Genomic DNA, 13,333 nt, shown 5'->3' with positions numbered 1-13,333 from the left:
TTATATCTCGTATGTGTGCTAGCCATTCAGTCACGTGTCCAGCTCTTTACGACTCCACGGACTGTAGCTTACCAGCCTCCTCTGTCTATGAAATTCTCAAGGCAAGAATACTGGAATGGATTAGCCATTCTTTTCTCCAGGGGATCTTCCCAACATAGGGATAGAACCTGGCTCTCCTGCATTGCAGGCAGATTCTTTACTGTGTTGGCCATCAGTAAGCCCATATTTGGTATATAAGAATACAACTGATTTCTTATATACTTGAGTTTAGCAATTGTGCTAAACCCTAATTAATCCTAATAATTTATCTGTAAATTCCATTGGATTTTCTACATATATATAATACCCCAATCATCTCTGCAATAATATTTACTGTTTTTTTTAATATTTTATATTTTTCTTTCTTTCTTTTTTGCATTAGCCAAGATATCAGTATAACATTAAAGTGGTAACAGCAGGTACCCTTCTATTTTTATCTCAAAGGGAATATTTCCCATATTTCACTATCAGATTAGTTTTAGGGTTTTTATAGATACTCTTTCAGAGAAGGCAATGGCAACCCACTCCAGTACTCTTTGCCTGGCAAATCCCACGGATGGAGGAGCCTGGTAGGCTGCAGTCCATGGGGTCACTAAGAGTTGGACACAACTGAGTGACTTCACTTTCATGCACTGGAGAAGGAAATGGCAACCCACTCCAGTATTCTTGCCTGGAGAATCCCAGGGATGAGGGAGCCTGGTGGGCTGCAGTCTATGGGGTCGCACAGAGTCGCACAGCACTTCATGACTGAGTGACTTAGCAGCAGCAGCATAGATACTCTTTATTAGATTAAGGAAGTTACCTCTTATTCCAAGTTTGTTAAGAATTTGTTTTTAATCATAAAACAGATATTTTATCAAATCCTACATCTATTGTGAGCTGATGATGACTCTCCTAGCACATTACTTAACTTGTTATTGTTAAACCAACATTGCAGCATTCCTGGAACAAACTCAACTTTTATATATTGTTGAATTTGGTTTACTGATCTCTTGTTTAGGATTATTTGAATCATTCTGTGGGTAAAATAAACTGTAATTTCCATCTCTGTAAAATTCTACAATTGATTTCATTATCAATGTGTCAGAGTTAACACACTTTAGTATCTAGTCTCATGAAATGAACTGGAGAATTGTCCCTCTTATTTTTATATTTGGTATGGTTTGTTTAAAACTAGTATTATTTCTTCCTTAAATGTTTTCTAAAACTCACCACTGAACCTCACCTACTTACTTACAGGGTCAAGTTGCACATTTCTTGTATACATCTATTCTCACACTCACCTTGGGCTGAGAGTGCTGCCTAATATAGTTTCATGCATTGTACATTCTGCTTTCATTATAGAGCATGGAAAGGTGACTTGTTCGTATCATAGATATAAGCCATTGATAAATTTTGCATATCAGCATATAAATGTTATTTTAATGGTGTCTTCACGTTTTTTCTTCTATTAATAGCATTTTATTTTTCTTTTTTTGTCACTTTATGAGTCTCAGCACAGGCATCAGTAAGTGGCAGTAATAAAGACTCATTGAAATGTGACTCTTTTCTTTGCCAACTAAGTACATGCCTTCTTCACAGCAGCTTCCTGACTCAAACTAGAATGCAGACCTCAATATCATGGAACATTAGGATTTCTTCTCAAGAGTCAGAACTGCATGTAAATGGCGTAGATCTGAAATGCTTCTCTTCAATTTTACAGCATCCTTGAGTATGCACAGTCATTTGGGGGAGAAGAGTGATAGTCTCTATTCAACGGCCATTATTTAACTCACTTATTTTTGGTTATATAGTTTCCTCTTTTTAAAAGCTGTGGTATAATTTACCATATAAAAGCAAAATCATAGGATATTTTAAGGAGTGAATGTTAAGTAAATAAATAATATTATAAAGCTCAAAAACTGTTTAGAGGCACCAGTGAAAATAATTCATTAAAATGTCCCCACCCCTCTACCCTTGAACATCAATCCAGGCCAAGATCACTAATCAAGCTTCTCTGTTAAACTAAATTACTTCTTCCCTGGCAGTCCCAAATCTTTTATTAAACTAGACTGCAGATCAGGTGTGTCTCAGTTGCTTTGTGATCAATTAGATGAATAAGTTAGTCTATTCACTCTAATTTGACATTATCGTGATACTATATACTTCCAACATGCAGGGAACTAATTTTAGTCACTTTTTCCCTTGTACTATTTTCCTAATCTTACTCTTTTGTGTAATTTTTTTGAAATCACTGTTTCATAGGGTCTTGATTCTTCTATGTGTAGAAGTGGAAACTACTAGAATGATCCAGTTTATCACTCTGGTTGCCATATCAAAGGTACAAATCATCACAGTGAAAAACCTGATCATCTAACCAATTCAGAGTTTTATTTAGTACAGTTAAAACAACAATTAAACTTCTGAAGAACCAATTTTTTCATGACGGACAAAAATAGTTTTCATATAAATAGGAAGCTTTAAGCTATTTTACATTGAGAAAAAGAGTACATGTGTTTACAAACACATTTAGATAAGCAAGTTCATGCATTTTTATAGATATGCTTACCTTTCAGAAACAGCTTCATTAGGTTCCCGTGACCAATTAATCTTTTCACTTGCTTTTTCTGAATAGTTAGTAGTTTCAGATTTCACAGTTTCCCTTTCCTGTGGACTATTAACTGACTCTGGATTCTTATCCAAATTCATTGTTTCTGAATTTGCAACCTGTTAATTGGGTGAGGAAAAAGCAGCTGAGGGGAGGGTTACCAACTGTGGTCTTCTACACAAAATTGATAGGTTAAAATTTCACTTGGAAATTGTTCTCAAACTATTTCTGCATACATATGGTAATCAATGGCTGATGATCATGATTGCAGTTACTCTGCCAAAATAAATTTAAAAAAATACATCAAAAGAAATAAAAATAATGACAACATGAAGTAACTTCTTAGCTTTAAAAGAAGGAAAAACAAATACCTAAGTACTTAGACACAGAAGAATGAAGAATATATTTTATTCCTATTACACTGAATTTTAGGAATTAATAAACATTCGGCTTTAACAAAGAAAATTTTATTTTTTATACTTATAGTAGTAAAGTGAAGACCAGAAATGAATCAATTTTCCAACTTGTTCTTCTCTAATTGATGAGTTTGGGATATCTAATAATTTCCCAAATCAAATACTGGTTCCTTTTTGCTAAACAGTTTCTCCTTCAATTTATCTCTTCTCTCTCACATTTTACTGTAAGAAGCAAGAAACCAAGCCAAACTTTCAACACTTTGCTCAAAAATCTCAACAGCCTAATAAAAATACAAGCTATCACTTATAAATTATGCTTTCCATGTTATATCACTGTAGGTCACATTTCAGCTAAGCTTTCTCCAACAATGTAACAAGAACTCCCTCCTCCCCAATTTCCAATAATATGTTCCTTATTTGAGTTCACGGACAGTGCTTTTAAATGTCCATATTTCTACCAACAGTCTGTTTATGAAGATTTAGGTATTTTCTTAAAATATATAAAGTTTCTCTAAGATGTTCCTCATTTCCTCCTGAGCCCTTATTTGCAGACTTTAACATCTATATTTCTACTAAGTCTGTTCAAGGCAATCCAAGCTTTTGAAAAATCATGTTCCTCAATATTCCTCCAGCCTCTACCATTCCAAATCCACTTCCACATTTTTAGGTATTTGTTACAACAGCACACCATACTTCCTGGTACCACATCCTGTATTAGTTTTTGGAGGCTGTGATAACAAATTACCACAAACTAGGTGGTTTAAAACAACAGAAATTTATTCTATCACACTTCTGAAGGCCAGAGGTTCGAAACTGGTTTTATTAAGATCAAGTTGTTAGCAGGGCTGGATCCCCTTCTGGAGGCTTCAGGAGAGAATCCACTTCCTTTTTTCCAGCTTCTAGGAGCTGTCAGCATTCCTTAGCTTGTAGCCCTTGCCTCCATCTTCAGTGCAATCATCCAACCTCTGCTTTCATTGTCCCATCTCTATTTTCTGTCTTTAACCTTCACTCCTTTTTATAAGGACCCCAGTGATCATATTGAGCCCACTAGGATAATCTTCTCATTGATAAGCTTCTTTTAATAACATACTCACAGGTTCTAGGAATTAGGTCAGGACATCTTTTGGGAGCCATGATTCACCACTATGAACCATCTTGATACAATTAGCACTGATGTGAAACTTACAGAATATTACACCCAATATTCTTTTCAACTGTACATGGAACATTCACCAGGGGAAAGCATATCTTGGGCATAAACTAAGTGTCAATAACTCAAGGTTCAAATTTTACATAGTATGTTCTTTGACCAAAACAGATATCAATAAAATTAAGATAGCTAGAAATGTCTGAAAATTAAACACATACTTCTAAATAATCCACAGATCAAAGAACGATACCACAAGAGAAATAAATTATTTTGAACTAATGGAAAACAAAAATACAGTATAATACAATTATTATACTCTCCACGCTGAGAAGTATATAAGTGCTAAGAGGATGCTTAGAAAAAGCAATGCTTAGAAAAAAACTTGTATCTTTAAATATTTTCTAGTAGAAAAGAAGGTTAAAAATTAAAGCTCTTTCTCTTTTAAGAAGCTGAAAAAAGAAATATCTAAAATAAGATTGATCAAAAAAAAAAAAAGAAAAGAAAACATGGATTATACAAGTAACAGAAATGAAAGAGTACATCACTACAGATTTACAAGTATTAAAATGACAAGGGAATTTTATCAATAACTTTATGCCAACAAAACCAACAACTTAGATAAAATGGACAAATTCCTTGCTAAGATAACTTACAAAACTAATACACAAGATGAACCAAAAATCTTAATTGCTTTATACTATTAAAGAATTATATTTTCAGGAAAACGTCTTCTTATAAGAAAACTTTTGGCCCAAATGGTTTTCAGAGGTGGATTTTATCAAATATTTAAAGAAGTAATAAAAATCTTACACAAACTTTCAGAAAACAGGGAAGAAAATGCTTTGCAATTGAGTTACTGAGGCTAGTGCATATATGATACTGAAGGGAACAAAGATAGAAGAAAAAAATTCAGTGAATGTATACTTAAGATTATTTTAAGTTTTATATAAAAACTATAAACAGATCCTAAACTCTATTTAATGACACTCATGTTAAGATATTTTGAAGTGGACACTGCAAAGCGTATTTTGATATAAAATATATTAGTACTTATGAATGGACCAAATATAAAGATGGCTTGGGGGATGAGTAGAATGACAGATACATGACAAGTATAAATATATTAAAAAAATAAAGGTAGAAGATAGACATTGACTATACAAGCATTCACTGTAAAATTCTTTTAGCTTTTCTGTGTATGTTTGAAATTTTTCATCCTGATAAAATGACAGAGAGGGAGGCAGTCTAGGCAATCACAAATCGCCTCTCTACTCATTTTATAAAAGAAATACAAGTGGCATTAGTTTTGGCCACTTCTCCAGAGTCACAGGAATTTCTTAAGTATAAATTTATTATCTTTTAAACCCATGTCTTCATCTGGAAGTACATTCTCTTCTTATAATCCAACTACTTATAATGTGGGTCAAGTAAGTTATTAAAACTCCTATACATTTATACCAACCTTACAAACTGTATTGTTGGATACCACATTTGGTTCCACAAAATGCCTTTGAGATAACACCGCTTTAACACGTCTTTGAAGTTTTGCTATTTTTGCCTAGGAAAAAAACAAACAAACCGGAGTACCAAAATATATATATCATATAGAGACGGCGAGAAAACTATTTGCCCATGTAGTTTTGTGAGACTTAGGCATCCATCAAATATATGAGAAATTCTTACGTAAGACAAACATTTAAATCAGGTTTGATGCTAGTATAATATGTCCAAGAATGGAAGATTAAAAAAGAAAATGAAACTTCTAATTAGTTCACCATAAAATTAATGGTGATAGAAATGCCAATCCACAAGTAACCCTAGAAGAGTAAAATAAAACAAAACAAAAAAAACCCTAAAGAAAGTCTGAAACGGGTTATACAAATGCTAATACAAAATGTTTTTGAACTGACACCAAATGGCTGATGGCTCTACAAGTATTTTTCAAGGACCAAACAGCTGAGGTATAATAAATTCTATATATAGTATTAATATATCAGGTTGTGGCCAGGAATCAGATTTCAGTATACCTTAATTTTTTTTTCCTAACATGTACAACATCATTAAATTCTACTTTTTAAAAGTACTCAAATGAAATTAGAAACTTACAAAGAGTTCATCCGCTATTGCTTCATGTTTATTCTTGCACTGTGTCTTCCCAATGCGTTCAGTCAATTCTCTCAGTTTGTTATCAAATAGTTTGTAACTTATACTATAGATCTCTTGTCGAACCAAATGTCTGACCTAGAATTTAAAAATACAAACCACCACGTTTCAAATTTAAAAGCAATTTATTTTCTACTTCTTGAAAACAGCTTTGCTTTTTTCTAGGTTTACTGTAACTAGTAAAATGTACTTTATTTATATATTTGTATTACTGTATCAGTAAGTTTTATAAAAGTTAAAAATCAAATTCAGCAGAACACATCTAACATTTAAATATATGGATAAGTTAGAAATTAAGTTTATCCTCCCAATACTAATTTTAGTTTCCTACAGTTTCAGTTGAATTCCATAATACAAATTAAAGCCTATTTAGTCCCATTTATATATATTTTTAATGACCATAACTGAAACCTAGTACTCTATGAAAAGAGACTGTATTTATTTCAAATGGCTGGTCGATCTGTAGTAGATATAAAGCAAATTATGAAAATCTGAGCCTTGACCCTGTCATTAACAAGCTGTATCACCTTTGGGAAGTCACAACACCTCGGAGCTTCATTTGCCCTGTCCACAAATGGACAGATGTCATATAGTGTTGCAAAAGGGATGCTCGTAGGATTTTCATAAGAACATAAAAAGATAATATGCATAAGAGCTCTATAAAATGGAAAACACTGAATTTAAAAAAAGGACATAAATATGCAAAATAATCTCCATACATAGTTTTATGTTGGGGGTGGGGATGCGGAGTAGGGAGGACTTCTTATTGTTAAAATTGTAAGATACTAGTGACAATTATGTGACTAGTGCTATCTGGCATAATGCATGCTATTCTATCAGATTATAGTAGTTGGCACATGAAACACTAATGAATTTCATTATCTGGCTGGTTTTCAGAAAATAGATTGGCCTATTTTCAGGGAGCATAGTTAATCTCAATGCCCAAGGAAATGAACAGCTCTGCTGAGCCATACGTTCAGAAATATTCACTACAGGTGTTTGCTCAATGTATATGCTCCTTTAAGCAACTCTCACAACGGAGTAGTCTCTTTTAGTACAAAACCTGTCATGATATAATTAAGGTATTTATTAGCAATATTTATATCTTCCCCTAATATCTTGTAACTTGGGGTTCAAAATTAGAACAGTTTCTATGTTAAACTCATTTATATTTATGTCACTTGGATGACTAGTCTTAATCAAAAATTTACTTTTGATTATTCCCAAGGTTTTCCCTTCTCATTCCCAATTGTTCTTGCTCCTCAAAATTTCTGTCTACTCTATTTCTTCTGTAGTGCTTCATTAACATTTCTTCAGTGGTTTTTCAACATTATCAGACATGATTATCACTTGTACTCTTACAATTTTTGAATATCTGATTAAACTAACTGCTTAAAATAAACGAATTATGTAAGTAAATGCTCAAAAACCCATACTATTTTTACTGACAGCCATTACCTATCAACCCATGTAAGGTTTTTATGCATTACTGCATGCTTGCCAGTTCACTGACTAAGGTCAATATGTGAAGCTCATACCCCAATGAAATTTTGGAAAAACATGTCAGTTCTGTTTAGGGAAATACTGTTTCGTTAGAAACAAAAGGAACAGTGTTCATCAAACTTTCCTGGTAAGGAGCATCAATCACATGGAATACTTGTTAAAAATCACAAATTCTTAGGCCCTGACCTGGATTCATCAAACAATTTCCTGGAAAGGGGCCTGGAAAGTTGTATAGGCACCACTACTGATTCTCATCAGGTACGTTTGAGAAAAAAGAATCTTAAAACAATTATTAGTGAGCTCAGTGTAAAATAAACACAATTTAAACAAGTACTCTTGATGATTCAGATGAAGGCAGACCCTTAAAACTTCGTTATTTTGGACTAACTGCTCATTAAGGCATGATTCCTATGGTGTAGAGAGATATTCGTTCTCACTTAGTGGTGACATTCTTCATACAGAAGGCAGGCACAATAACCTCCACCAAATACCTCATTACTGTCTTCTACCGATGGTAATGTGACTAAAATTATGGAATCAGATGAAGTTCTAGCTACAATTTGCATATGGCAGGCAAAGTGGCCTAAATATTAGAGAAAGACTGGCAATTATGTATCTGACTCAACTTTCTACAATGGTGCATAGGGTGAATAACTTAGACTTCAGAAGAAAACCCCGTCTACTTCAGAAATTTAATTGGAATATACCAGGACAAGATCCTTTTGAAACCTCAAAAGATGAGTCAACAGCTTTTGGACTCTCTCAGTAGGAAAGAACAATGTCAGAATGGGAAGCCCTATTCCACTGGGACTCAAACAAGGAAAAAAGATGTGGTTTAGAGAGTCAACTGTTTAGACAGGAATTAAAATATCAAGTGAGAGAGAGTTAGTTACTGGGAGACAGATAAAAGGAATTAGCTAAAAACCTTTGTCTCTGGACAATGCAAGAAACTTCTGGTGGTAGTGGCTCGGGAGGATAACAAATAAACGGCATTGTCTAAACCTCAAAGGGAAAGGACTGTATTCTGCGTCAATGTGGACCAACTATTTTGTGAGGCAGATAACAGCAGTGAATGAAACTCTGATTTTTCCATGCCAGAAAAATTAAAATGTTAAAAGAATAAATTTTGTCTTTATATGTCCACATCAGAACTTATTACTGAATTCAGCTACTAACTCACTGGGAACAACACATCTGCAATCCCCAACCTCTTAAGCTATATCCACGCAAAAGACATGGGTTGGATCCCTGGGTCAGGAAGATCCCCAGAATAGGAAATGGCAACTCATTTCAGTATTCTTGCCTGGGAAATCCCATGGACAGAGGAGCCTGGTGGGCTACAATCCATGGAGCTACTTACGATTGAAAGACAGAGCATGCATGCACATGTGCATGTACACACGCACACACACATGCACGCATGCTTAACCTAATTCTGCTACCTCATTCTTGCAAACAACAGAATATTTACGTTTTTTTTTAATGTCTCCTTTGCCTTGCAGAAGAAAGTAAGAGGTAGAAAGGGTGAAAGTGTTGCCTCATCTTTTAAGCTGCTTCTATTTGAGTCTTTCAAAAGGTTTCCATTTATTACGCAAATGTATATTCATATAATACATAACTATGTAATTGTAATGGCCTGTGTTAGAAACAGTAGTGTTTTGTTTCTGAAACAGTAGGATAGTTTGGATTGAGACATTTTGATCCATTATTGCTAATGACAGACATTAATCACATAATGACTTTTAGTTGAGGCATTTCAGTGGTAATAAAATAGCAAAACATGACCATACAAGTCCTGATACAGGACCTACTAAATTTGAAGCTCACTGACAGGGATCAAGACCATCCCCATGGAAAAGAAGTGCAAAAAAGCAAAATGGCTGTCTGGGGAGGCCTTACAAATAGCTGTGAAAAGAAGAGAAGCCAAAAGCAAAGGAGAAAAGGAAAGATATAAGCATCTGAATGCAGAGTTCCAAAGAATAGCAAGAAGAGATAAGAAAGCCTTCCTCAGCGATCAATGCAAAGAAATAGAGGAAAACAACAGAATGGGAAAGATGAGAGATCTATTCAAGAAAATCAGAGATACCAAGGGAACATTTCATGCAAAGATGGGCTCGATAAAGGACAGAAATGGTATGGACCTAACAGAAGCAGAAGATATTAAGAAGAGGTGGCAAGAATACACAGAAGAACTGTACAAAAAAGATCTTCACGACCCAGGTAATCATGATGGTGTGATCACTCACCTAGAGCCAGACATCTTGGAATGTGAAGTCAAGTGGGCCTTAGAAAGCATCACTACGAACAAAGCTAGTGGAAGTGATGGAATTCCAGTGGAGCTATTTCAAATCCTGAAAGATGATGCTGTGAAAGTGCTACACTCAATATGCCAGCAAATTTGGAAAACTCAGCAGTGGCCACAGGACTGGAAAAGGTCAGTTTTCATTCCAATCCCAAAGAAAGGCAATGCCAAAGAATGCTCAAACTACCGCACAATTGCACTCATCTCACATGCTAGTAAAGTAATGCTCAAAATTCTCCAAGCCAGGCTTCAGCAATACGAGAACCGTGAACTTCCTGATGTTCAAGCTGGTTTTAGAAAAGGCAGAGGAACCAGAGATCAAATTGCCAACATCCACTGGATCATGGAAAAAGCAAGAGAGTTCCAGAAAAACATCTATTTCTGCTTTATTGACTATGCCAAAGCCTTTGACTGTGTGGATCACAATAAACTGTGGAAAATTCTGAAAGAGATGGGAATATCAGACCACCAGACCTGCCTCTTGAGAAATTTGTATGCAGGTTAGGAAGCAACAGTTAGAACTGGACATGGAACAAGAGATTGGTTCCAAATAGGAAAATGAGTACGTCAAGGCTGTATATTGTCACCCTGATCATTTAACTTCTATGCAGAGTACATCATGAGAAACGCTGGGCTGGAAGAAGCACAAGCTGGAATCAAGATTGCCGGCGGAAAGATCAATAACCTCAGATATGCAGATGACACCACCCTTATGGCAGAAAGTGAAGAGGAACTCAAAAGCTTATTGATGAAAGTGAAAGAGGAGAGTGAAAAAGTTGGGTTAAAGCTCAAAATTCAGAAAACAAAGATCATGGCATCCGGTCCCATCACTTCATGGGAAATAGATAGGGAAACAGTGGAAACAGTGTCAGACTTTATTTTTCTGGGCTCCAAAATCACTACAGATGGTGACTGCAGCCATGAAATTAAAAGACGCTTACTCCTTGGAAGGAAAGTTATGACCAACCTAGATAGCATATTCAAAAGCAGAGACATTACTTCGCCAACAAAGCTTCATCTAGTCAAGGCTGTTTTTCCTGTGGTCATGTATGGATGAGAGAGTTGGACTGTGAAGAAGGCTGAGTGCCGAAGAATTGATGCTTTTGAACTGTGGTGTTGGAGAAGGCCCTTGAGAGTCCCTTGGACTGCAAGGAGATCCAACCAGTCCATTCTGAAGGAGATCAGCCCTGGGATTTCTTTGGATAAAGCTGAAACTCCAGTACTTTGGCCACCTCTTGCGAAGGGTTGACTCATTGGAAAAGACTCTGATGCTGGGAGGGATTGGGGGCAGGAAGAGAAGGGGATGACAGAGGACGAGATGGCTGGATGGCATCACTGACTTGATGGACATGAGTCTGGGTGAACTCCAGGAGTTGGTGATGGACAGGGAGGCCTGGCGTGCTGCGATTCATGGGGTCGAAAAGAGTCGGACACGACTGAGCGACTGAACTGAACTGAACTGATACTCAAACTCAGAGTAAATCAGACATGTATAGAAACTGTAATACAATGAGATGAAATAGGCCAAAAAGAAAAGAAAAAGTACATTTAATGATGCCAGAAAAGCAAAATGTCAGATAATGCAACATTATCTGTACAAACTTGGAAATGACAGCAAGTGAACCCAAAGACTTTACAATGAATGTCTGGGCTGCCTGACTCTATTAAGTATCAACTGTGATAACAAACAGCTATAGCTGGAGATCAAAGAATCCCATGACCAGTACAAAAGAGACAGAATGAAACTCAAGGTCATGTGGTATCTGACTTGAAAGATTTGAGCAAAATACTGACTGAAAAGCCTATTCTATATTAATACCACAGCCTCTCCCTTCACATGATTCTGTAGGCTTCTCTGTAAAGGACCATTTTCAAGGATCTAGAGAGGTGACGTAAACAATTATTTTTTCCTAATACCTCCACCTGCTAATTCAGTTTTCATGTACCAGTCCTTCATCATGAAAGTTATGTGTACTCACCATGTAGATCAATTAACTTTTACTATCTTTTAAAAAATAAGCTTCTGAAGCAAATATTTAAGCCCAATATTTTACCTGTTCCAGCAAAGCTGTTTGCTTTTCCAGAGCTACAGAAATATTTTCATTAATTTGCTCTGAAGTTTTCATACGCTTAACATTTTCTTTGTTTTCTGAAAACATCCTCTTCTTTTGATTATGGCCTTGGGAAGATGAAAAGATCAGAGATAAAAATTTTCCTTCTAATGAAAGAAACAGGGGGATTTTCTAATTTAGGGACCCCTAAGCAAATTTAAAAACTAAAATGTGACCACAGGACCATTTTTCAGAAAATGTAATTGTATAAAAAATTCCAACAAATTAAAAAATCTTAGTACTGGTCTGGGATATACTTTCCTCCCATCTTATTTAATACACATTTAATGCTTATTTAATAATAATAATAACTGAATAAATTATAGCATTAGATTTTCTATTTACAGTTGAGTGGTCTTACATTATTTTTAGTTTTTAGGCAGTCCAACATATTTTTAATAGGTGACCCTATATTACTTCTAAGCAATTTAAAATTCACCTTGTTAAATGATTATTCTGTAGCCTAGACAAGAAAACAAATATATTTTTCCTATGAAATAATTTTTTTCTTATATCTCATTAAACTATAAAACACCCTACTTTTAATAAACTTCTGCTATTTTAATAATTTTATAATCCTAAAACTCCATTGGTTAATTATTTGACGTATTTCTTACACTACATACACACAAACCTGTATGTATATGTATGCTTATTATCTATCAGCTTATACTTGGCCTGTGATATATAGGTCAATTCTACAGAAAGAAATGGGTTCATCAACTATTTTAAAAACCCACTCTCTCAAATAGCCTTAATAAAACTCCAAAACAGAAAAGGTGTCAATGAAGCAAACAATCTCTATGAACCACCTTTTAATCCTGTTGTACTTTCAAAGGAAAGTGGTTGTTTCCTTCTTTGCCAGAACTTACTTCCCGTTGGAGACAGAGGATACCATTCCCCATCACTGCTAAGAATGGTTCAGAAACAAGATACTCTGAAATAATTATTGTCATCATTTACTGTTTTCCTGTCTGTAAGGATTCTACTGTATCTATATCTGAGATAATGAAATTCCCCCAAGCAAAGTAACTATTTTAATTTCTCCAAGAGATACATAAG

General features: G+C 35.0%; 1 protein-coding gene across 10 annotated transcripts in view; it reads right to left on the bottom strand.

Moving 5' to 3' along the window:
* The window catches only part of ATF7IP2 (activating transcription factor 7 interacting protein 2), a 76,665-nt gene that overhangs the window by 39,045 nt on the left and 24,287 nt on the right, over nt 1-13,333 (bottom strand). For 9 of the 10 annotated variants that reach the window (XM_059881354.1, XM_005224505.5, XM_024984961.2 and 6 more), the window contains 4 exons: nt 12,215-12,339; nt 6,299-6,433; nt 5,655-5,750; nt 2,588-2,745 (listed from right to left, as the gene is read on the bottom strand). In XM_059881354.1, the coding sequence (XP_059737337.1) occupies nt 2,588-2,745; nt 5,655-5,750; nt 6,299-6,433; nt 12,215-12,339 (514 nt within the window). The remainder of the gene's footprint in view (nt 1-2,587; nt 2,746-5,654; nt 5,751-6,298; nt 6,434-12,214; nt 12,340-13,333) is intronic. The other variant, XM_010819104.4, reaches the window with a different exon arrangement.

The sequence above is a fragment of the Bos taurus genome, chromosome 25, assembly GCF_002263795.3.
Source record: "Bos taurus isolate L1 Dominette 01449 registration number 42190680 breed Hereford chromosome 25, ARS-UCD2.0, whole genome shotgun sequence".
NCBI lineage: Eukaryota > Metazoa > Chordata > Mammalia > Artiodactyla > Bovidae > Bos > Bos taurus.
The sequence above is the reverse complement of the archived record's forward strand: the minus strand, read 5'-3'. Positions and strand labels throughout refer to the sequence as shown.